Raw genomic sequence first — 23,516 nt, 5'->3', positions numbered from 1 at the left:
AGTAGTCATGCAATACCACGCTAGGCACCCAGCAGTGAGGTCAATTAAACTTATCAACTTTTAAACATTTGATGTACACATTAGTTTTTTAAAAGCCATCTATGTTGAAAAGTGTTGCATGATGCCACAGTTGACGATACATAGATTTAAATTTCGGTTTCTGTATCCAGTTTAGAGTTCTTGATTTTCAATTGGACAAGATTAGAAATTGATGATTTTTTATAAATCCTGGTTAAAATGATTCACGAATTATACTCAAAATTCAAATGTTCAGTAAAAATTTCAACAATAATTTTTGTCATATGAAAAACAAAAATTCAAAAAAAAAACCAGGGGCTTGTGATATAGCTTAGTTGGCCCAAGAGTAACAACGATCACAGTTGTACCGGATAAACCCGAGCAGACTTTTATGGCAAAACAATACCTATTTTTGCTATCATGCCATGAAAGTAAATTGAGGTATCATTTTGCCCGAATAAAGGTGGTACAATGCCAAAATTTGGGTCTCACTTTTCATATATGGATACCTCGAATATACCAAGTGTAGGTTTCACTGAAACCTTAATGATGCCTTGTTTAGCCAACGTTTCTAAGCGAGTTTCGAGGGCAAAATGATGCCACTTTGAGGTATAATTTACAGCCAAAATTTGGCATCATTATGATTTCAAATATTTTTTTTAAACGTTGCCAAAAAAGGCATCATTAAGCTTTCATTAAAACCAAAATTTGGTATCACTGTGCTATCTTTCTATCTATCGATACCCAAATTTTGGTATATTGTACGACCTTCATTCAGGCAAAATAAAAGCAAAATTGACATTCAGGGCATGATAGCCAAATTAAATATTATAAAAGTATATTAAGTACATAAAAGTCTGCTCGGATATATAATAGTTCAGGAATACAAGTCTGCTCGGAAATTCAATTATGGTACCAACTGATAGTACGATAGGGTATAAAATTTATTAAAATAGCATAATTAGGCATTTTCTTTTATTAAAAAAGTTATCTAAGTTAATTATCTTTAATATTAAAAAATAGCAGATTGGCAACGAAATTCAATAAATCCTGCAACTAATTTTCTTTTCTTTTTTGATTCTTCATAAATATTTACTACTACGATTTTTTCCTGAGTGAATTATACATCACCGTTCTGATGAATCTATTGCATTTATCCAATGCCTCCAAGGTGGCTGCTGCATCATCACGGAAAAATTCACGTCTTTCCCTAAGTCGATCTGAAAATTTATACAGTATTTATAAAAAAATAACAAAAATATTTCAAAATTTTACCTTTTATAAATCGAATTTTATCTTCCTCTAGCCGCGTTGTTTGTGTGTGCTGCACTGATTGGTCCCTATCGGTCGATTTCTTCAAGCCCGAAGGGTTATTTGACGGTCGGCCGGAAATCGAACGACCTCTAAAACCTTCAGGCCAGAGGGCATTCATTAAAAATTTAACAAATAAATAATCACTGTCTCCAGCTTCCTCATTAAATCTTTTAATCCTTTCCACTCCAATAATTCCACAGTGATCTTTGAATGGCTCGTCCGGGTTGGCAATAAGCTTCGAAACTAATGCTCGCTGTAGGTTCATGTTGGCCTGTCGAAGGCTTTTCATTTCGGCGTCCTTCTCGTGTAACTTCTGCATCAAGTCATCCACCTTTTTCTTGCAATCACAATCTGCATAAGGAGACAAAAATTATAATTGTTCTTTTTGACTGGTGAAACATTTAGTAAAGAGAAGATTAAAAAAAGTTATAGGCAATGGGGAGAGGGGGGAGGTTCAATTAAAGCCAATTTTTTTTTTAAATATATCTTTATTTGTACCAATTCATCATTACATTTATATTACATTAATACATTAAATTAGGTGTTCAGTTCAATAATGAACTTTCAGAGCCCTATAGTTAAATAATCACTAACATTTATTTATTTGACTTAAATTTGCTGAGCGCAATCAAGCATTTTTATAAAGGAGAACATCCTGTCGTGTAAAAAATATTTTAAACTTAAAACTAAAAACTAAAGCTATCCTAAAATTAAACTAATTGTAGAGAGAGCGAATCTCTGCGATGGAAGACTGCATCGATTTGCCTCTGAAGTTGGAGATTATTTTGTTGGCCATCTCTTCGATAGTTTCAATGCCTGCAATCCGATGAAGATCTTCGGTGCTGTGCCAAGGTGGAAGCCGCAAAATCATTTTCAGAACCTTGTTCTGAATCCTCTGGATGGCTTTCTTCCTCGTCGCGCAGCAGCTAGACCAAATCGGAACTGCATACATTATCGCTGGTCGGAAGACTTGCTTGTAAATACACACTATTAATTTTTTGGTGTAAATTTATGTCAAAAAGGATGCACAAAAAAGAAGCATCACTTTTGACATAAAATTACACTGGAAAATACAGAAACGCTTGAAGACATAAAATTTCCGGCTATAATTGAATAGCACATTTGACATAATATTACATCATCAATGATGTAAATTTACGTCAAGTAGGACGCACAAAAGCGTAGCATCGTTTTTGACATAAATTTAGATCATTGATGATATAATATTGCATCGTGATAATGTCATCGTCTAATATGTGGATAATTCTACTGAATCAAAGCAATCGAAAAATTTAACCACAGTACAAGAAAAGTTCAGATATCGGCATTTCGATAGCAACTTACTATCTTCTTCAGTGAGCGTTTTTGATTGAAAACGCTCACGGATAAAAATAGTAAGTTGCTATCCGGTATCTGAACTTAGCTTATAACGTTGTTGAATGAAAAAAATCTTTCGATTGCTTTGATTCAGCGTCGTTTACATTTTTAGTCATAGGAGCTTTCGGAAACACTATTTCAGAGGCATACATTTCATTTTAATATTAATATTCTTATATTGTTTATGCAGCTTATTCCAAAAAAACACAATTTAATTTAGAAAAAAATTACGGGAAATAAGGTAACTCAACATCGAAAGTGTCATCATCGATTTAAATTTAATCGATAGGCATGTTTATGTATTGATATCGGACATTGAATTTAAATGTCACAGAAGGGAAAAATAATCACAATTGTTTGCTGTTCACTCTGCTAGCAAGTAACATCACATTATCATCAGTGGCAGTTGGCATGCCTTATTTCAGCCACAGTTTGGCTAATATCGGCTCAGCATTGATGCTTACAATAAAACATTCTATCAGTGCTTCTGTTTTTCAAATCATGCTTTAAAGCTCCTCATCTAAACTTTAAAAAAAAACTATAAATTAAAAAAAAAATATGCTAAAACTAATCAAAGGTTCTGGTGATATTCAAATTCAGAAATGGATAACAAATCCAAGTAGGTAACAAATCAACATGAATCAAATTTTACAAATTTTATTCATTCTTCAATTGTATCATCAATAGTTATTAAACTTATAAAGCTTTAACAAAATATACACATCAATAATTTTGATAATCGTTTTTATACATTAGAATGTTGTGTATCATCTTATATTATATTTCTTCTTCCAGGCGCCATTTTCATGGCTCGCAGCCTGCTTCACATTTTATCCAACTGATATTTATTTTGGTTGAAAAAACCAAAAACTTTGATACAGTTTTATTTGGTACTTCCTGAATGAATCATGATGCGCAAAACGTAGAACATGTATTACGGAGACCTGCAAGAATGATAGAAGATGTTAGTTTATTGGACATGCTAGTGAAGTATTATTAGTATTCGGATAATTTAAAATAACTGTTATTGTTTAAAATATTGTAACGATTATTTTTCAAACATAATTTTTTCAACCTCATTAATTATGAATTACGACGTACGAACAGCTAAATTATCTTGGTGTAATAATTTCGTAATCTAGTAGTAACTAAAATAATTCAAACCACCACGATCCATCTGGGTTAGAATCTCAACGTTTCATGTTGAGACAGTTTCATTGTCCATTTTTCCACGTCGATTATATTGCTAGGCTCTTTCAATTAAGATTATTCGCTAAACCCTTTCTGCAGGTGATGAAATAATAATGTCTCCAATTATGTTAAGTTCGTGTGTTGTAACATCTTTTCTACAGCGGATCCAGAGAAACCTCTGATCAATCTGCGACAAGAGCTATTTTCAGGTGATTCACTAAATTTCCGGACGGGCATTACATTTCCCATTATTAAACAAAAAAATCCTCGTCTACTCACCGGTTTGTGTAAGAGTCGCTGTGTAACCAGTATAACACCTCTGCCAAATTTGTACTGCAAAAATCCTCCTGTTTTCGGAAATAGTTTCCGCTTTTCGAACCTTTGGAAGCTATAAAAAAGAAAATAAACTTTTTTAAAATAACTCAAATAAAACATTCAGTTTTCCACTTACCTGTTAATCCCAGAACCTAATATAGTGATTGTCCTAAGGTTTTTCTGTAATACCATTGTTCAATTGCACGGTAGCCCTAAAGAAATACTAAATTTGATTATACGGATTAAGCGGATTTGATTGTAATTTCTTCGCAAATAAACATCCGCGAATGTTTATGTTGTGAATTTGTAACAGCAGTGCGACACGCATAAACCGTTTACGAATCTCTGGTTTGGAAAAACCTAATGCCCCATTTAGTCATGCTGAAAATTAAAACTCAAAACCGTGTTTGAACAATCGTTTCAATCAAACTGCGTAGTACTGCGGATAGTGATATCACACAACTGTCTCAATAAATAAGAAAGAAAAGTTCAAACATCAAAATCTTCGTTATAACGCTCATTAAAACGGCAGTTTAGGTTAAAAATCTATCTGAACTTAATGGGACTCACGCAAAGAATTAAAGATGAGAACTTTCTCTAATTCATTTTGTTATTACCAACTCCAATGTATTCCTGGGAACAAAATTTGGTTTGGCGGCAAAACTCATATTCGAAACCAGCAGTGACTTATTTGTAACGGTAGGTCGTTTGCTCAAATGTACATCAATAGCAAAAGTTTGAAAGGGTGTAATTTCAAGCAAAACATTTGAAATGAACAGTTTACATGCTCGTACAATGATGATTAAAGTGATTAAATTTAAGATAAAATTTCATCATTACTTAATTGACTCAACTATTGAAATTTTTCAAAATTCACTTTTCAATTATAATTAAATTAATCTGTTCAGTTCAAAAAATGTATTACACTTTTCGTAAAATTTAGTTTAAAGAATTCAAAAACCTTTGCGACCATTTGAAAACGTATTGTATCGAATACATGCAAATTTGAGAATGGCGGTTTAATCGTGTCATGATTTGAGAGCTGCGGGCGCAAAGTATTTCTAATTGCTTAGGTGTGAAATTTCTTGCATGTACATGTATTGTTTAAACCTGCTCTGTATGCATACTCTCATGAGAGTTATAAAAATTTATGATCGATCCTTTTTTGAATAAATAAAATTTGACAATAACAATAATCTTTTCATTTTGTAGAATTGAAAATATGGTTCTAAAAATTCAATACCATTTTTGAACGATTCCATAACAATATTCAGAGCTCTTAACTTGCAAACAAACGGAGAAAAATTGTGTACCTGACTGTTAGGGTTCCGTTGGTTCCATATACTCAGCCAGTTGGTATAGTGTTTTTAATTATTAGCTCGTCAAAATGTTTAAATTGAAAATAATTGTTTTGTCCAATTGGAAATATATGAAATATTCAACAAGATGCAGCTATGGCCAAAAAGAATTCAAAAGCATATTCTTGAGGTAAGAAGCACAATGACTTCTGCCTTATTTAGGCTTCATCATATTTTTTGGGATTTTTTATTGCAGTTGGTTAATCTCCAAACATCAACTATTCAGCACGGATCTGGAACGGAAAAGTTAAGAGAAAAAATGAAATTACGCTATCACAAGAAAAGTTTAAAAAACGTTTGGCCGGTAAGTTTTAAATTGGTAATTTAACATTTTTCTCAGCTTTATGACTTGCCAAACATTATTTGAGGATTTTCTTTTTCTTTCTGTTGCTGCACAGGAAGTCGCTCATTTTCCTGTACCCGTAAAGTTTTCGAAGGAAATCGAAGTTCCTTTTTTCCTCTTTTTCAAACTCTGGAATCTGGAACATAAAGAACCCAATTTTATAAATTTGTTTATCCTATTGAGAACATTTTAAAATCTAATCCATTCTTCGAGCATTTTAAGTAATATTTGGCTGGAAGTATTTCAAAAGTTCCAATATCACTAATGTTCTTTAATGCTAATGGCCGGGCAGTCTGAGAAAACATACATAAATCTAAATTGATTTGAAGAACACAAAACTATCTTTGAAAACACATAGCTCCAGTTGCGTTTTGGATGTTCTTGAAATATTTCTTCTTCACAGTAGTTGATACTGACTTCCAAAAATTTCCAACTTTTTAAGGCATACGGTCAATTTTCCCTGTCCCTTTGAACACACCTCATATTCAACAGTGTATTTTTAACAGAAGCTTAGAAATAGTTCGCTTTTACAACGCGACAAACTATTCTTTGCTGAATTCAATTGCAAATGTCATACCTTAGTTGCAATGCTACATCTTATGATTTTTAAATTACTTGTTGAATGTGATGATACTGGAATGCTCGTATGTTCTGTATGAGTCATGGAATTTAAAAGGTTTCTCAAGAAATGTTTAAAAATTGACCAAAAATGTAAAATCACGTGTATTGTTTTATACATTTAACTATTTACACACAAGTTGTACCAACGAATGAGAATATTTTGGCCAGATGCTTCCAATGGGTAGTATCATTCAATCATGCACTTTTCATCTTGCATGACATTCAAAGTTTTTCCGAAAATTAGCCTGGAGCTTTGTGTAGTAAAAACTAGCTGAATCTGATTCCTCACGAACGATCCACTACACTTCGAATTCCAGCATAGTTCCCATTTGAATATATCGCTCACATTTATTTTGATGTTGCTGGATGGAATAGCTTTCTCAAGCATCAATAACAGCTAAATAACTTATTAAAATAAAAACAAGAGTTTAATTTTCTTCTCAACATAGCAACACACCATTTTCCGTCACTACTTTTTTGCATCTTGATTCAATTGCAAACGTGAACTGTGTTTTTGGTAATTTTTTGGTACGTGACATAAAAATATATCCTTTTGGAACTAAATTTAGATCTTTTCAAGCTTACAGTTCATTTGAGAGTGGTGTGTGTGCCGTTTAGGTTTAAAGTGTTGTAAATTTAGATTTGTTCTGTATTAGATCTTAAATTTATTAGGTAACGAAGCGTTTCTGGCTCGTTTAATTTTATAAAATTTTTGGTGTGTAAGCATCTTATTCTTCAGGCAAAGTCGGGATTTCCTGTTGATGAGAGAATAAAGAGATTTAGTTTTATTACATTTAGATTGAATATCTTCAATGTGATTTTTAAAAGAAAGATTCCGATCAAGTGTGAGTCCCAAGTACTTCACGTGATCAGACCATTCTAAAGAAACCCCATTAAAAGTTATGGAATGATTTTCATTAGGTTTTAAAAAATTTGCTCTTGGCTTATGGGGAAATAAAATAAGTTGAGTTTTGGAAGCGTTAGGAGAAATTTTCCACATTTTCAAGTAATTCAAAAAGGAATTTAAATTTTGTTGCAATCTACTGCGTACCACCCGTAAATTTCGACCTTTGGCTGAAAGCAAAGTATCGTCAGCAAATAATCTTCTACCTTTTCCTTCTGGGACATCAGGAAGATCAGAAGTAAAAATATTGTATAAAATAGGCCCAAGTATACTACCCTGAGGGACACCAGCTCTAATGGGTATCCTTTCAGAGCATGAATTTTGATAGCTTACTTGCAAAGTTCGGCTAGTCAAATAATTTTGAATAATTTTGGTGAGATATACAGGAAAATCAAACCGAGCTAATTTAGCTACTAAACCTTTGTGCCAAACACTGTCAAAAGCTTTTTCAATATCAAGAAGAGCAACACCAGTTGAATAACCCTCAGATTTGCTAGCGTTAATCATATTAGTTACACTCAAAAGTTGATGTGTAGTAGAATGTCCATGACGAAAACCAAATTGTTCATCAGGGAAAATAGAATTCTGATTAATGTGAATCATCATTCTATTCAAAATAACTCTCTCAAATAGTTTACTTAAAGAAGGAAGCAAACTAATTGGTCGATAACTTGAAGGCTCTGAAGCACTTTTTCCAGGTTTCAAAATTGGAGTTACTTTGGCATTTTTCCATTTATTGGGAAAATAAGCCAAGTGAAAACATTTATTGAAAATTTTAACTAAAAAATTTAAAGTGTATTCAGGCAACTTTTTAATAAGAATATAGAAAATCCCATCTTCCCCCGGGGCTTTCATATTTTTAAATTTTTTGAAAATCAATTTAAGTTCATCAATATTTGTCTCACAAGAACTTTCAAACACAATCTGCTTAGAAAGAATATCATCAAATTCTAGGGAAATTTGAGCATCAAATGGACTTACAACGTTTAAATTAAAATCATGAGCAGACTCAAATTGTTGGGCTAATTTTTGAGCTTTTTCTGAATTAGTTAAAAGAAGTTTATCCCCATCTTTCAAAGTAGGAATTGGTTTCTGGGGCTTTTTTAGAATTTTAGTTAATTTCCAAAATGGCTTTGAGTAGGGTTTTATGTCCTCTACTGCTTTAGCAAAATTTTCATTACGAATGAAATTTAAACGACGTTTGATCTCTTTTTGAAGGTCGCAATAAATTAATTTCAAATAAGGATCCCTAGTTCGTTGAAATTGGCGTCGACGAATGTTTTTCAGTCGTATCAAAAACTGAAGATCATCATCAATTAAAGGTTGATTAAATTTATGTTTAACTTTAGGTATTGAAGCGGCTCTAGCATTGACTATTGAAGTTGTCAAATTTTCTACAGCCAAATCAATATCTTCTATTGAATTCAATGGAACGTTTACATCTAAATTACGTTCAATAAAATTCATATATCGCCTCCAGTTAGCCTTTTGAAAATTAAAAGTTGATTTTAAAGGGTTTTCAATGGGACTTTGGGATAAAGAAAATGTTACTGGAAGGTGGTCTGAATCGAGGTCCGCATGAGTAACTAATTGACTACAATGCTCGCCTAAATCCGTTAGAACCAAATCAATTGTGGAGGGATTTCTAATTGAAGAAAAACAAGTATGCCCATTAGGATATTCAACAGTATAATAACCTGCAGAGCAGTCATTAAACAAAATATTCCCATTTGAATTTGATGAAATATTATTCCAAGATCGGTGTTTTGCATTAAAGTCACCAATAATAAAAAATTTAGATTTATTTCTGGTTAGTTTTTGTAAATCTCCCTTCAAAAAATTTTTCTGTTCACCGCTGCATTGAAAAGGCAAATATGCGGCAACAATTATAATTTTCCCCATAGAAGTTTCTAATTCAATTCCAATTGTTTCTAAGACTTTTGTATTGAAAGAAGGAAGAAGTCTAAATTTGAGACGACTATTGATGACAATAGCTACACCCCCACCTTGTCGATCAAGTCGATCATTTCGTAAAATTTTAAAGAAAGCATTGCTTTTCAAGTTATTGTCTGGCTTTAAAAAAGTTTCAGTGATGGCAGCAATATGTATGTTTTGGGTTTTCAAAAATAAAAAGAACTCGTCTTGGTTAGCCAGCAAAGATCTAGCGTTCCAATTCATAATATTTAAACATCTATTTGGATCCATGAGGGAATCGTAAAGTCATAATAATTTTGTTAGCATAATTAAAAGAAGTTTGGAAAGCTTCAAACATTGAATTTGCTTTCAACATAAGTTGCATCATTTCCATTAAATTTTGATGCAAAAATTTTAATTTTTCCTCAGTTATCTCACCCAAATCAACAAAATTGTTAGGATCAGAAAATAAAGGAGAAGAACAAGTATTTGAATTTCGGGGATTTTCCCAAGCCTTCGCATGAACGTTGAGACTTGTTTTTTTCCCATTTTTATTAGTTAAACCTGAAGAGGGAAACCCATTTTCAACCACCTCTGAGAACGATAAACAACGAGTCTGGGGCGCAGAATCAGCCCAGGTAACATTAAAATCACTTCGGGTATTACCCAGCCGTGATTCCAATGTAGGCCGAGGCTGACTGCGAACAGGCAGGTTGTTTGCCGGTCTGACGTGTGAAGACGAAAAAGAGGAAGGAGGAGAAGAAACTTTTCTGGAAACTTTGGGATTTTTCCTAGAAGCAACAATTTTTGCCCTGATGGGACAGTCTAGAGAATTCGAGGAATGATTACCTGCGCAATTCGCACACTTAAAAAATTCTGTTTTTGGCTTATCACCACCAAAAAGGCATTTAGATTTTTCATGATCGAATGAGCCGCAAAACATGCATCTGGCATTCATTCTACAATTTTTAGTGCCGTGACAAAAAGCTTGACAACGACGACATTGCGTAATATTTTGAAGAAAATTGGTAGAAGATTTACGAAAAGGTTCGAATTTGACTCGACATTGAAACATAAGACGAGCCTTTTCAAGAATTTGCAAATTATTCACCTGATCCTTTTTAAAATGGATCAAATAAAGTTCAGGAGCAAAACCAACACTACTGGTATTATTCGTGTTGGTTCTTTTCCTCATTTGAATTACTTGAATTGGAGAAAAACCTAACAAAGAATTTAATTCAGCTGTGATCTCATCCGGTGTCTGATCGCCAGTGAGACCACGAAGTACAACTTTAAATGGACGATCACTTCTAGTGTCGTACGTAAAAAATTGGTGTTTTTTATTATTCAAATAATTTAAAACCTTTTGAAAATCATTAAAAGATTCCGCCAATATACGAGCAGTTCCCCTTCGACCGATCTGAAAAGAAATCTTCACATCCTTGACGGAAGTGACGATTTCTTTTCGAAAGGCATTGAAGTCAGGAATCGTGACCGTTATTGGTGGAATCTTTTCGTTTTTAAGAGTATAAGAAGAAGAAGGTTTCTTAGTACTCTTATCAGAATTAAATATGAATATTTCCTCATCACCGATGTTATGAAGGACATCGAATGAATTGGAAATTTCAACTTTATGGGCGATGGACCTGAATTAGGTTCGGCAATCCGTTTTCTCCCGGCCCTTGAGCCGGCCGAAGACTTCCCCATGCTGGAAAGAAAAGAGAAAAATATGAATAAAAGAAAATAAAAATAATTATAGCACTGAAAAGTGCTGATTGAAAAACAGGTAAGGAAAAAATAAATAATGTAAAAATGTTCCTGCAGGTACACAGCAACGATACGATGCTCCGGCGTACGTGTTGACGGCTCAACGGTACAGATGGAAGTGACAATTAAAGCCAATGAAATTACCAACCTTGGACAAGCGAGCAATTGAATCGCTATACGAAATTATAACTCGAATACATATTTAGGTTCAAAAATGACAAAATTAAGCACATAAATAAATACAATGAAATATATGCTTATGATGTGACACATACTATTTCTCGCGTGCGCTTTCATTGCGTCGTATGAAACATCTTAGAGATTCACAGAAAACGGCTGCAAAAGTTAGGCAAATAACTATAAAATTTGTAGTTCACTCCTAGAATATGTTGTCCAAACAAAAAATATATTCAATTAAAAGAAGTTGTGACTAGTGTACGTTAGTTTCTGTATTTTTTGTATTAAAACTATTTCTTTATAATTTGTTTCATACGACGTAATGAAATCGCATGCGTGATTTGTCACATGAATCTTAAATATTTTTGTTGTTGTTGCTATTTGATGGTATTCACTTGAGGAGTGCTGCCTTAATTCGCCAGTGACTGATTTGAAAATCTTGTACCACAATATGTTGAAAGTCGGTAACGATTCTTCAAAAGGGTGATTGATTAATTTAAACAAATTTTTAAGTTCAATAGAATAGTAAGGTACGATAATGATTAGACCTATACATTTTGATTGTATCCACTGATTAGAATGATACTTTGCATTATACATTTTAAAAGAGTTTGTTGAGTTCATATGAAGCTGTCAAGCTTTAATGAAGAAAAGAGTATCAAAATATTTGATTACCTTCAACCGCTATAGGGGCACCTGGCTCTTCTTCAACAGGCTCGTTCGAAAGATTGACACTTGTTTGGTCAGTATCTGATTCATCCGTTTCTTCTGAAGAAACGATCACGGGTTGAGTTCTCGCAAAACTTGTAGCCTGAAAAAATTGAAAAGAAAACTGAACTTATTTTTTCTTTTTTAGTTCTGCGATCATACCTCCGGCGAGTCATCCGCAACAGACATAAGCCGACGTTTCTTCAGGTATAGAGATGACGAAACCGAGGGCTACATAAAAATAAGAACAAAAATATTTTTTTATTATTCAAAACAAATATGATTGAACCAAGCTAATGTGTTTGAATCTTGCCTTTAGTCATTAAGCCTTCACTATCTAGGCAACGATTGCGTTTTTTTTTGGTTGTTGCAACAAGTTTTAGTTTGGAATATTCGAGACTTTCTTAAGCCTAGTCCACACTAGGCAACTTGAACTGTGATTTTGATTGCTGAGACATGTATATATTTACATGTCTGTTGCTGAAACTTGTTAATGTTTAAATCAAGGTCTGCCATACTTGTTGAGACATTCTAACTCTTCGTCCTAGGTCTAGCTAGATGTAAACATAAACATGTCTCAGCAACCAAAATCGAAGTTTATGTTGTCCAGTGTCGACAAAACCCAAGTCTCTGGGAGAAACCTGCTTTCAATCCACCAAATAAAAAAAACGCAAACGTTGCCTCTTATGAAGTAGGTTTAAGAACTATGCGTTAAGTGTGTTTTCAATCACATCGCCAAAATTCTATAAAGATATATTCTGTCAAATGAAGCCATAACCTACATCTTTCTCTTTCACTAAATTTAGAAAATTTATAATCACCATTTCTTACCTCTATCTCCGGAATTCCCGCCATCGCATAGTCAAGATTCTTACGAAACGCTGCTCTGTACACCGCTTTTTTATTCGCCGATTTTTTAATACCCGACATTTCGATACAACCGGAAAACACAGACCAGCTGACGACCACTACGAGTAAGTACAACAACAAATCAAACAAAATGCAATTCTTTGTTGATAACTTTTTGATAAAATGTCGAAAGGGCACGTATCGTATATCCAAATTTCAATATCAGATTTTTTGTAGATTCATTCAATCATGCAAAAATTAGAATTTGTCGCTAAGTTGATTTGTTTTAAAAAATTTTGAAAGAAATTAAGCCTTTTCAACAAGTTGCGCCACTAAAGATTGTTTTTTATTCCGATTCAAACAAAGAGTGAACCCGGGAAAACAAAAAATGAATTATTAAGGGATGCCAGTTTTTCTAGACTGAATTCTTAAGTGTCTCAAAATAATAATACGTGTAGTGATTGTTAAGAACAACTTCGTACGCGCCTTTAAAGTTTTCAGAAAAATTTAACTTCAATAAAAATTTAAAAATAAATCTTTGCAAAATATCTTCTTCACCGGGTGTTCATCGTGTCTGAAATAAAGTGGCGAAATTGTGAAATAAATTAAACTTGACGCCTGATGGCACCCATGATAAAAATAATCAAACTAGAACTAGATAAACTCTAGTACTAGTACTAGTACTACCATGAAAATGGCAATCATTCACTCGCCAAGAGTTCACGCTAAGAGTATTTAAGGTATGCTAATTTTTCTCATTTCATCTGTATTTGTGAAATTAATGCTTGCGAGCAAGAAATATTTCTTGAGAAGGTAATGCCGTAGCAGGACATATTAATTGAATTTTAGCCGACCTGTGTGGAACTTTCGGGATGAATCATCTCTACGGATGAAAATCCCAGGAAAAAAAGAAACGTACGTGTGTGGAATTTTGAATTCAAATTTTAATTCTTTCTCAAGTTGATAATTGTGAGTGAGGCCGAGTACACAGTGGACATGAAAATCATTATTTTAAATGAGTTGTACATAATAAATTCATCTATAAAATACATACTAACATGTATTCACAGCATTTGTATCAAACCTGAAAACAAAATCATTTCGAATAAATTTAATGGTGATCTGCTAGATTTCAAGATTCCGATTAAAGTACTGAACTTCTATTCGGTTGTGGAACTGTTAATAACTTTTTCGTTTAATTTGAGGATTTGTTTTTCAATAAAATATATTTTCAACTACTTTTTTATCGTTTTATATGAAAGAATTTAATTCTGCCCTTTCGTTCTGTCGCTCCTTCAGTGCCCTTGAGTGTAGTTAAAAAAATATGTTAGATAACTTTGGATTAGGAAAGCAGAAATATTATAACCAAACATGATATTTTTTTCATCGGCCAGGAATAAGATAAGTAGTTTTATACAACATTTATTGAAGTAGCGGAGCCAATGAGGTACACCTTTACTAAGGTGGCGAACAACGGAGAAAAAGTAAACATAAAATACTTTCATCCCAGGGAAAATGCGTCGCGAAAATTGTCGGTAGGACGTATTTTTTTGTCATATTAACTATGTTTACAAAAAAACTTAACTACTAACTTTGCAAAGTTTCTTTCTCATCACCTCCCTTTCCACCACATTGGAGCAGAACCTCTAAAGCCAAGGAGTCAGAGGTGCCAGGTGTCCTGATGAATCAGGATTTGTCCAGATTTTCGAAGACCGTCCTGATTTTTAAAACTGTCCTGATTTGTCATGATTTTTTTTAAAATGGTCTTTAATGTACTGAATTGTCTTCATTTTCCAAAAAATATCTTAGCTGTTATTAAATTAAACGTTCAATTATCAGGGTATCGAACAAATCTGTAATAAAACAGTAAAACTGATAGTAATGTTCGGTTCACATGATATAGAAATGGTGTTTTTCCATATGCCGGTCAGCCAAGATTCTGCTCAGCTCATTGCATAAATTAGAGCGTCTACAGTACCAGTATTTCGCATATGTTTATGCAATTTAAGCAGAATTTGTGGTGTCCAGGTTCCTCATGTTGTCCTGATTTTTTTTAAAACCACCTGGCATCCCTGAAGGGGATGAACTTTGTTGTTTTTCTGGAAGGTATCGGTACCAGCGAACACAGACAATATGCCCAGATGTTTTTGAATTGTATAGTAGGATACTGCCTGCAGTGTTTATTATGAGTCGCAAGTAATTTTAAATTATTTCTCAATGACAACGTCTACGGACACAACTTGTTTTATTTGCTTTATGCGAATATTTATACACTCTTAGAGCACCTGTATCCGTGGTCCAAACAGCCGGTTTAGACCCAAATTCCGACCAAAGCAACCTTACTGAAAGTCCATTATACCAGTTTCAAGTCACCTTTTTTGGAATTGATATAAAACTGATGAGATTTGTTGTGTAGAATGACTTGATTTTTTTACATCTGGCAGTTTCGCCGATTTAAAATTTAACGTTAGTAATTTTTCAGTCAAATATGACAGAAATCCAACTATTTTTGCATCACCGCATGCAAAAATAGAACAAGTGTTGTAAACACTTGACAGCCAAAGATCATGAAAAAATTTTCGCATAGTAAAATTTTCAAATGTGCTACAAAGGTTACAATTTCTATTACTTTTTCCAAAACGAGTAAACTTACTCTACATGACAAAACAAACATATCTCGATATATAAGACCATTATTAGAAAAGGGTCTAAAACAATTTTAATATAATTGCATATTTTAGTTATAATTTTAATAATAAAACTGAAAAAATTAATACACATAAAAAATTATTTTAAATAGCTGAAAAAATGTTGTATTTTAACCATTACTTCGCATCTTATCGTAGGTGTCAACGTATTGAGACGCTTACAAAGTATTTACAAAAAAAAAAAAAACGTTAATATGGAGCAGAATTTGAATGTTGAGTCGAAACCAAGAAATAAAAGACACCATTATTTAACAAACTCCTTTGTAGATAAGAAATACACTCGGAAGGTAAGTCGTGGAGGTAAAATTAAAATAAATATTTATAGATCTTTCCATTCCAGCCACCGAGTAAGAAGAGGGCTCTTGAAAATAGTTTCATTTCTGCGAACGAAGATCCACAACCTGGCTGCTCGTATAGCAGCATTGCTGCACGCCACATTGTGGAAAGCTTTATAGATTCTTCGAATTCGGAAAATGAGAGTTTGGAAAATGAGAATTTTCAACACGAGTGGGAGAATGTTGAAAACTTCAACATGACTGAAAATGACCATAGTAACGATCTCGATGGCGATAATAACTTTTTTGATGACCAAGCAACAACACACAGCTATGAGGATTTTGGAGATGCCAATCAGGTAAGATAGTTTTAAAAATATATTCTGAAAGTTTCCATCAATATTATAACACGTTTTCCATTTTAGGTTCCCAATGATGGTCATTCTCAAAACATCCGGTTTACATCGAAATTGAAAGTTGATGATGTTTTATTCATGGTTTTGAACTATTTCATTCGCCATAACCTAACTCAACAGGGCCTAGTGGACTTATTGAGCATGTTGAATGTAATTTTTGGTGTCAAACAACTACCAGAACGTTTCAAATCATTCAATTCAGCGGTTTCCCGTGACTATGGTGTAGCGCAGTGGTTTTCAAAGTGGTCCCTACCGCCCCCTTGGGGGCGATGAGAGCTTCCAAGGGGGCGGTGAGCTCAATGTTGAAATTTAGGGGGCGTTGGAAAGGCTCAGGGGGCGGTGAGGTCGTAATCCACATTTACACAAATTACGAAACAACATAGATTTGGAATAACAACGATTAAGTTCGATGCAAAAAATGAAATTACGTTACAAAACTAGACATCAGGTTGAAGACTAAAATATTTATGATTTCACAGAGCTGCAGCAAATTTTTTGTTCCAGTATCTCAATAATTATTTTTTAATGTAACTAAAAGATTTTTTTTTAAATTGTCACTGATTTTGTATGGGTTATACTAAAACAAGAATAATTTTAGATGATAATGCTTGATAATCCTTAAAATGTATTGTCTCCAAAAATCTTATAAACAGAAAATACATTTGAAAAAAATCTGTATTCAAAGGCGATTTCTGTGATTTAGTGATGGACTTTTTTTAAATTGTGTAAGAATCATTTTAGATTAGAGAATTTTTATTTTAAGTTCTTATTTGTTCATCTCTATTTCGTTTGATGCAAAAAAAAAAAATTGTGCCGTTTGCCATCGATAAACTTTTAATCTTTTCGATTATCACGAACATTGCCTGGATTTAGTTATAAGAATCTTTTTTAAACCTTAAGACCCGTGAATGCTGCATAGCTTTGAACAGGATTCAAATTCAGATATCGAGAAGTAATACTATTCTCAAGTTATTTTACCTGCTTTACAGTATTTGTATTCAATAACGCAATTTAGTTTTCAACACTAAAGCAAATTAATGGTAAATAGAAAATTTTGTTTACCAATATTTAAGATACCTATATGATTTGATATCAAACTTATTAATCAGTTTAAATAAGTGTCCAGGAAACTTTACATAGAATTAAGTGTTTACTAAAGGTTTGAAGCAATATGAGGCCCTTGGAACCAAATGGGTATACGTTAAGGTAGCCAGATTGCCCGGATATTTATTGAAAAAATCGTCAAAAGTCCGATCCGGCCCGGTTGCCCGAAATAATTCACTTCATTTGCCAAAACAAACTAAATAAAATGAAATTGTGTTTTTGAAATTTTTATTCATGCTTTCAAATAGAATTTTTTTGAGCAAATTTTAAGGAAATAACCATGAAAAGTTTTTTGAATCCCTGAATAAAAACTGCTGATAAATGCTGACGAAAAAAAATTTTCTTTCAAGTTTTTTTTTCTTGATTTTTTGTTAAGAAATTCCTGGGTTTTGAGACAATTTACCTGGATATTATCCGGGTTTTTGGTCGACAATTTTGAAATCAAATGCCCGAATTTTGCCACGTTCTTAGATAAAATATCTCGGATTTGTTCGGCTCGGGTAAGTGCTAAAAGCGAATAAAAGCAAATTTCGAGAAAACACGCTTTTAATTTGTCATTTTTACCAATTTTCCATATATTTAAAAAAAAAACTCTTTTCTTTCGAATAAAATAGTATGCATATAATATTCTAAAAATCTGAAAAATCATGAAATATAGTCGAAATATAAGAATCGATTGACATTATTAAATCAAAATCGACCATTTTCACACTTATGATACCCTTTTGGCTCTAAGAGCCTCATATAAATTTAAATGAATTTTTAGTTAAGCCTTACAACAACATCAAGTCAAAAGCTAATAGCTTTTTAACTATCCAAATTTTCATTTTTTCAATAGATTTTCTGAAAATTTGCTTAGGGGGGCGTTGAGCTCGAAAATTTTGCAAAAGGGGGCGGTGAGTGAAAAAAGTTTGAAAACCACTGGTGTAGCGAGAACATATTTCTGTTCCACATGTAAAGCGGTAATAGGAAAATCAACTCCCACTTCGAGTTTTATTTGCAATGTTGAGGATTGTGGAGGAAAACAGGCTGATTTCTTCATCACAATTCCTATGCGAAGGCAAATAGAAGAGCTTTTATCGAAATACAAGCATGAAATCGAGAGCTACTCACAAAGAATGGTTGATGAAGGAATCAGTGACGTAACAAACGCCAAAAAAGTCAGAGAACTTGAGCAGAAAGAGTTAGGTAGAATCGTAACTCTTTCGGTGAACACTGATGGAGCAGCTGCTTACAAATGGAGCTCGAACAAACCCTGTTACCCGATATTTGTGGCTGTGAATAATTTGCCCCCGCGTTTAAGATTCGATAAGAATAATCTTATTTTGACTGGAATCTGGCTAAGTCAGGGAGAGCCATACATACCTCTGTTTTTTAAAGATTTCAGTGAGGAAGCTCGAGTATTGGGTAATGGAGTTCTGATGAATGGCGTTTGGACGAAACTCTATGTTGTTCAATGTTGCGCGGATTCGGTTGCCCGGCCGAAACTTCAAAATGTTAAGCAGTACAACGGTAAATATGGATGCTCATACTGTCTGCAAGAAGGAACTGTGCTAAAAGGGTCCAAACAGATAAAATACCCCTTTCAAGAGACCATAAAAAGAAATGTAACTGACACCAGAAAATCTATGGTAGAAGCCCATAACACTGATACTCCGCAATATGGAATAAAGGGTTTATCCATTTTTATGACCATTCCATATTTTGATGTAGTGAATGGTACTTAGTTTTTTATTTGGTAAGTTTTTGAAAACAAGTTTTTATTTATTATTTTTTTCTTTTTTTCAGGATTCCCTCCAGATTATATGCATGGAGCATTGTTGGGGGTCACTAGACAGCTGTGGGAGCTTTTTTCCAACCAATAACCACAACCAACCCTTTTACATTGGGTTACGACTTTCGGAAGTGCAGCTTCGGTTTGCTTCTATTCGTCCTCCCAGTTGGTTCTCACGACACCCCGGAAAAATAGAAGATGTAAAGAAAAACAAAGCCAGTGACTGGGAACACTTCCTTTTTCATTACATGTACCCCTGCCTGGTTGGCATTCTGCCTAGAAGATATTTGAATCATGCCATGGCTTTTTCGTCGGTAATTTTCAAATTACTTAAAATAGATTTACAGTCCGATGAAATAGAGAATTCAAAAATTGAGATGAAAAAGTTTGTAAGAAAATTCCAACTTCTGTACAAAAAAAACATATGGTTTATAACGTGCACCTTTTGACACATATGGCGGAATCAGTTGAACAATTTGGTGCTTTGTGGAACTCTTCTTTGTTCCCATACGAGAATGCAAATAGTATGGTGCTAAATTTCAGGACAGGGAACAACCACCCTGTCATACAAATTTCCCAAAAATACATTTTAAATCGAGTTTGCCATTTTGATGCTATACGCCAATGTGAATCTATTTCCGACTACACGTTGAATTTATGGCAAAAAAATTTGAGGAAAAACAGTATGTTTGATCAAATGAATTCGTCAGTAGTATGTGAAAATGTCATCAATAAAGATTCGTACCAGGGGAAAAAATTTAGTAAATGCAATATAATGTTTATAAATGGAACTAAAATTTGCACTGAGGATTATTGCCACAAATTTTCATACGACGATTCCTGCATTTATTTATCAGGAGATTTTTTTATAATTACAAGTATTCTTATTGACGAGTTCAATTCAATGTTTATTATAGGAGAAAAATTGAATGTCCGTAGATTTTTTGACAACATGTTTAGCTTTAAGAGAACAAATTTAAAATATGTTAAGTCTGTGAATAATTCAATTCGTAATTGTGTTTGTGTTATAGTGCGTTTGAATAACAAAATTGTGAATTATGTGTCTGTATGTAAGGCTAAAACGCAAGTAGATTAACAATAAAACTATGTAGAATTTCAATTAAACGAATTTTTATTTTTGTAACAACGATTGAGTTGCATAACATATTTACAAAAAAAATTATCAATAGTGTTAATAGAGTTTTTGAACTTATTGCATTTTTTCACATTAAAGAAAACATGCAATTTTGCATTTTTTTGTGTGCCTTTAAACATGTATATTAACTTTTGAAATTTCCTAGTTAAAGCTAAGTGGTATTTTCACTATTTAATCATCTTTTTCTCAGATGATAAATCCAAAGTTAAATCCTCAATATGTAGCTCATAAGAACATAGCTTTATCACTTGGGTTTTGAATAGTAGAATCCAGTTTTTCGAAAGGTGTAATTTCTCTCTTATTATTATAAATATAACTTCATCCATAGTGATGTTCCGTCGAAGAATCATAAGTCTTAATTATAATGCTCATCCTGGGGCAAATGAATAATGTAATCCTGCAATACAAGAAAAAAAAGTTAAGTTGGAGTAATATTCATAGCAAGCTTTTGATGAAGTTAATGAAAGATGATCATTTGAAAGTAACATAAGATCAATAATTCAAATCGCAAAACAGTTTCACGAATTATAGAAACTTTTAACATGCAAAAATTTTCTTGAAAAACTCAAGATTAATAAAACAACTTACATGCAACAATTTATAACATCAAAAGTTGTTTTTTTCTTCTAATATATGGATGTTTTGCTAGCTGTTCAAATCTTACGGTATGTGAGGTCTGAAAAAAAAATCACAAAGTAATTATAGCCAATAAAATTTGAAGAAAATATACTTATCTGAACACTATCCATGGACTGCACTGCTTCAAAATATTACTTCTAAAAGTTGACAAGTAGCGCACATATAGTTAGATAGTCTCAATCATGAATTAATTAGTTCTGTGGTGGTGTGATGCGCGGGTAATTATTTCACCTAATTCATTCGCTATCTTGACATCAGCTAGTACCGTAATATTTCTTTAAGGTACACCGCCCAAGCAACCAAAAGTCCCATAAAACACAGGTACAAAAACGCTTACTCAGCCCCATCATTGATATGAAGTACGTTCTATGCAGCTCAAAATTTAAGTTCTTATTTATACTTTCAAGTTCCAAAAAAGTCTTAATGATCTTCTATTCAGCTTCCAGCGGCCTCTTAATTCAGCTTCCAAAAAATCGCAAAATGAGCAAAAAAATTTCTCTCTATCTCAACTGAACCGTTGGCTTCGGTTCATATCACCTTCTCTTGATTATTTACTGTGTTCTGTACCGGTGCCGCCATGATGCCACGCGCCGGATTTCAAATTCGACTAATTGCTCAATTGCTTCTTTCCTACATTTCCTACGTATATCGCATCAGAATGGTCACTCAAGAACAAATTTACTTATTGAAAAAAACTTGCCAGGCTTGGGGATCGAACCCCGACCTTCGTGGTGAGAATCGAACACGCTACCACGAGACCACGCCTAGATGTTGCTCTAACTGAAACTAAAACTCGAAGAGGTGATTTGATTTTGAAAGCACATCAATGCACTTTTTGTGACTTATCAAATCCCGTTTGAGCACTTTTGTGCCCTTTATGTGACTTACTAAATCCCGTATTGAGCACTTTTGTGCCCTTTATGTGACTTAAGTCCCGTATAACGTACGTATAGATCACTTTTGCAGCTTTCAAGTTCGTTAATGAGCACATATAGTTCACTAATGGGAATTGGGCGAAACAAGTCACATACAACGTACATATCAATCACTTTTGCAACTTTCAAGTTCATTAATGAGTACATAAAGTTCACTAAAGGGAATTGGTCAGTTGATTCTCTTTGTCAGCCAATAGGTAACTTTCAATGCCTTCATTCAAGTAAATATGTAACTTTTGGTTGCTTGGGCGGGGTGAAATGAAATGTGGGATAAATGGAGGCGATGGCGATGGCTTTTAAAACACTCAATTTTGAATTTCATAACACATGATGTTCAATATTAGCTTGAAATTTATCTCATAACATAAAAAAACATCGATTGCAGACGCTACCTGGGATAAGTGGAGGTAGTAATGTACATTGGTGAAATTGAAATAAGATTTCAATTTTTTTTTTATTATTCAGGACACACTAAACGTACCATTCAAATGATAAAAATATGACGAAAATGTTCATTCACAAATAATTTTTGAATTATTTTTCAAGGTTAAACTAAATGACGTCTCCAATAGCCCCGATGTACCTTAAATATTAAAGCTAGTACCACTAAATTCTGCGAATGTCAAAACATATTTTTACCTATTTTTTCCTTATTGGTATTGGTGTTCAAAATGTGCACAAATTTCTTGCAGTTTAGTTTTCTGAGAATCGCGATTTGGAAAGATGGGTTTCAGCCTAAGGAATTACCGTCTGCAATGTTTTCCTGAAATCTCCAGTACCTATGCTTATGCGGGATATGGATCAACAAAGTATCGTGGAAGAACTAAAGGATTTTTCACGAAGGATATCTTCGGCTGTCTCAATGTTTGGATTATTACAGTTATAAAACAGTAAGTAATTTGTTTGTTTACAAGTTTTAAGTTTCTTATCATATGAATAGTTCTTCATGCGACAAAACTAGATGTGATTTTTCTTTGGCTTTTGATGATACCTTGATGATGCCTGGTTATGCTGCGACCAACCCCCTGGCAACTTGACGTTTCCCATACAAATTGCGTGTGCCAGTTTTTTCTGGTTCTCTGGTTCTGTCAAATCGAAAATCAAGCGACTTAACATGTCGGAAGGGCGCATATGGAAATATGTTTTCTTTTAATTGATTTAACAAATGAAAAAACGATTCGAATTTCAAAAAATACGTAAAGTGAATCTGTTTTCAAAAGTTCAGTCGAAGCAAACGGCACACAGACGTAAATCTGTATGTCCTTTATTAGGTTTAAAACTTCTGGACTGATCAAAATAATTTACTGATATACGGCAGTTTTTTGGGACAAGAACCACTTCCACCGAAACTATTTATGACGATCGTACACTCAGAAAAATACTATTATGTATGCCATAAGATTCTCTTATGAAGTGGCGCCATAAGAAAAATTAATGAAATTCATAAGATTGTCTTATGACGCGAATGAATTCTGAAGATGAACGCCTACTTCAATGAGAGGTTGTTGCTTTTCATAAGAGATTCTTATGGAAACAGTAAATCACATTCTAATAAGAAAAAATATCGGTATTTCATGCTGAAAACATTCACTTTATTGTTTGCCAAATTTGTTTCAAATTAAATTCTTCATGGTCACCATCAGCAGCGCATCA

At 33.4% G+C, this 23,516-nt stretch overlaps 2 protein-coding genes across 2 annotated transcripts; one reads left to right on the top strand and one right to left on the bottom strand.

The window, feature by feature from the left end:
* Positions 1–745: 745 nt before the first annotated feature.
* Positions 746–14,142, bottom strand: LOC129747949 (uncharacterized). Its single transcript, XM_055742378.1, has 5 exons — positions 12,839–14,142; positions 12,170–12,238; positions 11,975–12,110; positions 1,294–1,683; positions 746–1,238 (listed from the first exon to the last, which is right to left on the bottom strand). The coding sequence occupies exons 1-5, from the start codon at positions 12,935–12,937 to the stop codon at positions 1,117–1,119; spliced, it is 816 nt and encodes a 271-aa protein (XP_055598353.1). The 5' UTR covers positions 12,938–14,142; the 3' UTR covers positions 746–1,116.
* LOC129747948 (uncharacterized) lies at positions 5,780–20,286 on the top strand. Its single transcript, XM_055742377.1, has 5 exons — positions 5,780–5,877; positions 12,156–12,981; positions 15,703–16,470; positions 18,279–19,078; positions 19,148–20,286. The coding sequence occupies exons 3-5, from the start codon at positions 16,334–16,336 to the stop codon at positions 19,222–19,224; spliced, it is 1,014 nt and encodes a 337-aa protein (XP_055598352.1). The 5' UTR covers positions 5,780–5,877; positions 12,156–12,981; positions 15,703–16,333; the 3' UTR covers positions 19,225–20,286.
* Positions 20,287–23,516: the final 3,230 nt, after the last annotated feature.

The sequence above is a fragment of the Uranotaenia lowii genome, chromosome 2, assembly GCF_029784155.1.
Source record: "Uranotaenia lowii strain MFRU-FL chromosome 2, ASM2978415v1, whole genome shotgun sequence".
Classification (NCBI taxonomy): Eukaryota; Metazoa; Arthropoda; class Insecta; order Diptera; family Culicidae; genus Uranotaenia; species Uranotaenia lowii.
This window is presented reverse-complemented; position numbering and strand designations above follow the sequence as displayed.

What these genes read in the sequence shown, in the direction of transcription:
- LOC129747949 (XM_055742378.1), bottom strand. Translation starts at nt 12,937, where the DNA reads ATGTCGGGTATTAAAAAATCGGCGAATAAAAAAGCGGTGTACAGAGCA. An exon ending in TTGCGGATGACTCGCCGGAG is followed by an intron (nt 12,111 to 12,169) that starts GTATGATCGCAG and finishes CAATTTTTTCAG; the next exon opens with GCTACAAGTTTTGCGAGAAC. An exon ending in TGCCCCTATAGCGGTTGAAG is followed by an intron (nt 1,684 to 11,974) that starts GTAATCAAATAT and finishes CTCCTTATGCAG; the next exon opens with ATTGTGATTGCAAGAAAAAG.
- LOC129747948 (XM_055742377.1), top strand. Translation starts at nt 16,334, where the DNA reads ATGGTTTTGAACTATTTCATTCGCCATAACCTAACTCAACAGGGCCTA. An exon ending in AATTCAGCGGTTTCCCGTGA is followed by an intron (nt 16,471 to 18,278) that starts CTATGGTGTAGC and finishes AAGTTTGAAAAC; the next exon opens with CACTGGTGTAGCGAGAACAT. An exon ending in ATATTTTGATGTAGTGAATG is followed by an intron (nt 19,079 to 19,147) that starts GTACTTAGTTTT and finishes TCTTTTTTTCAG; the next exon opens with GATTCCCTCCAGATTATATG.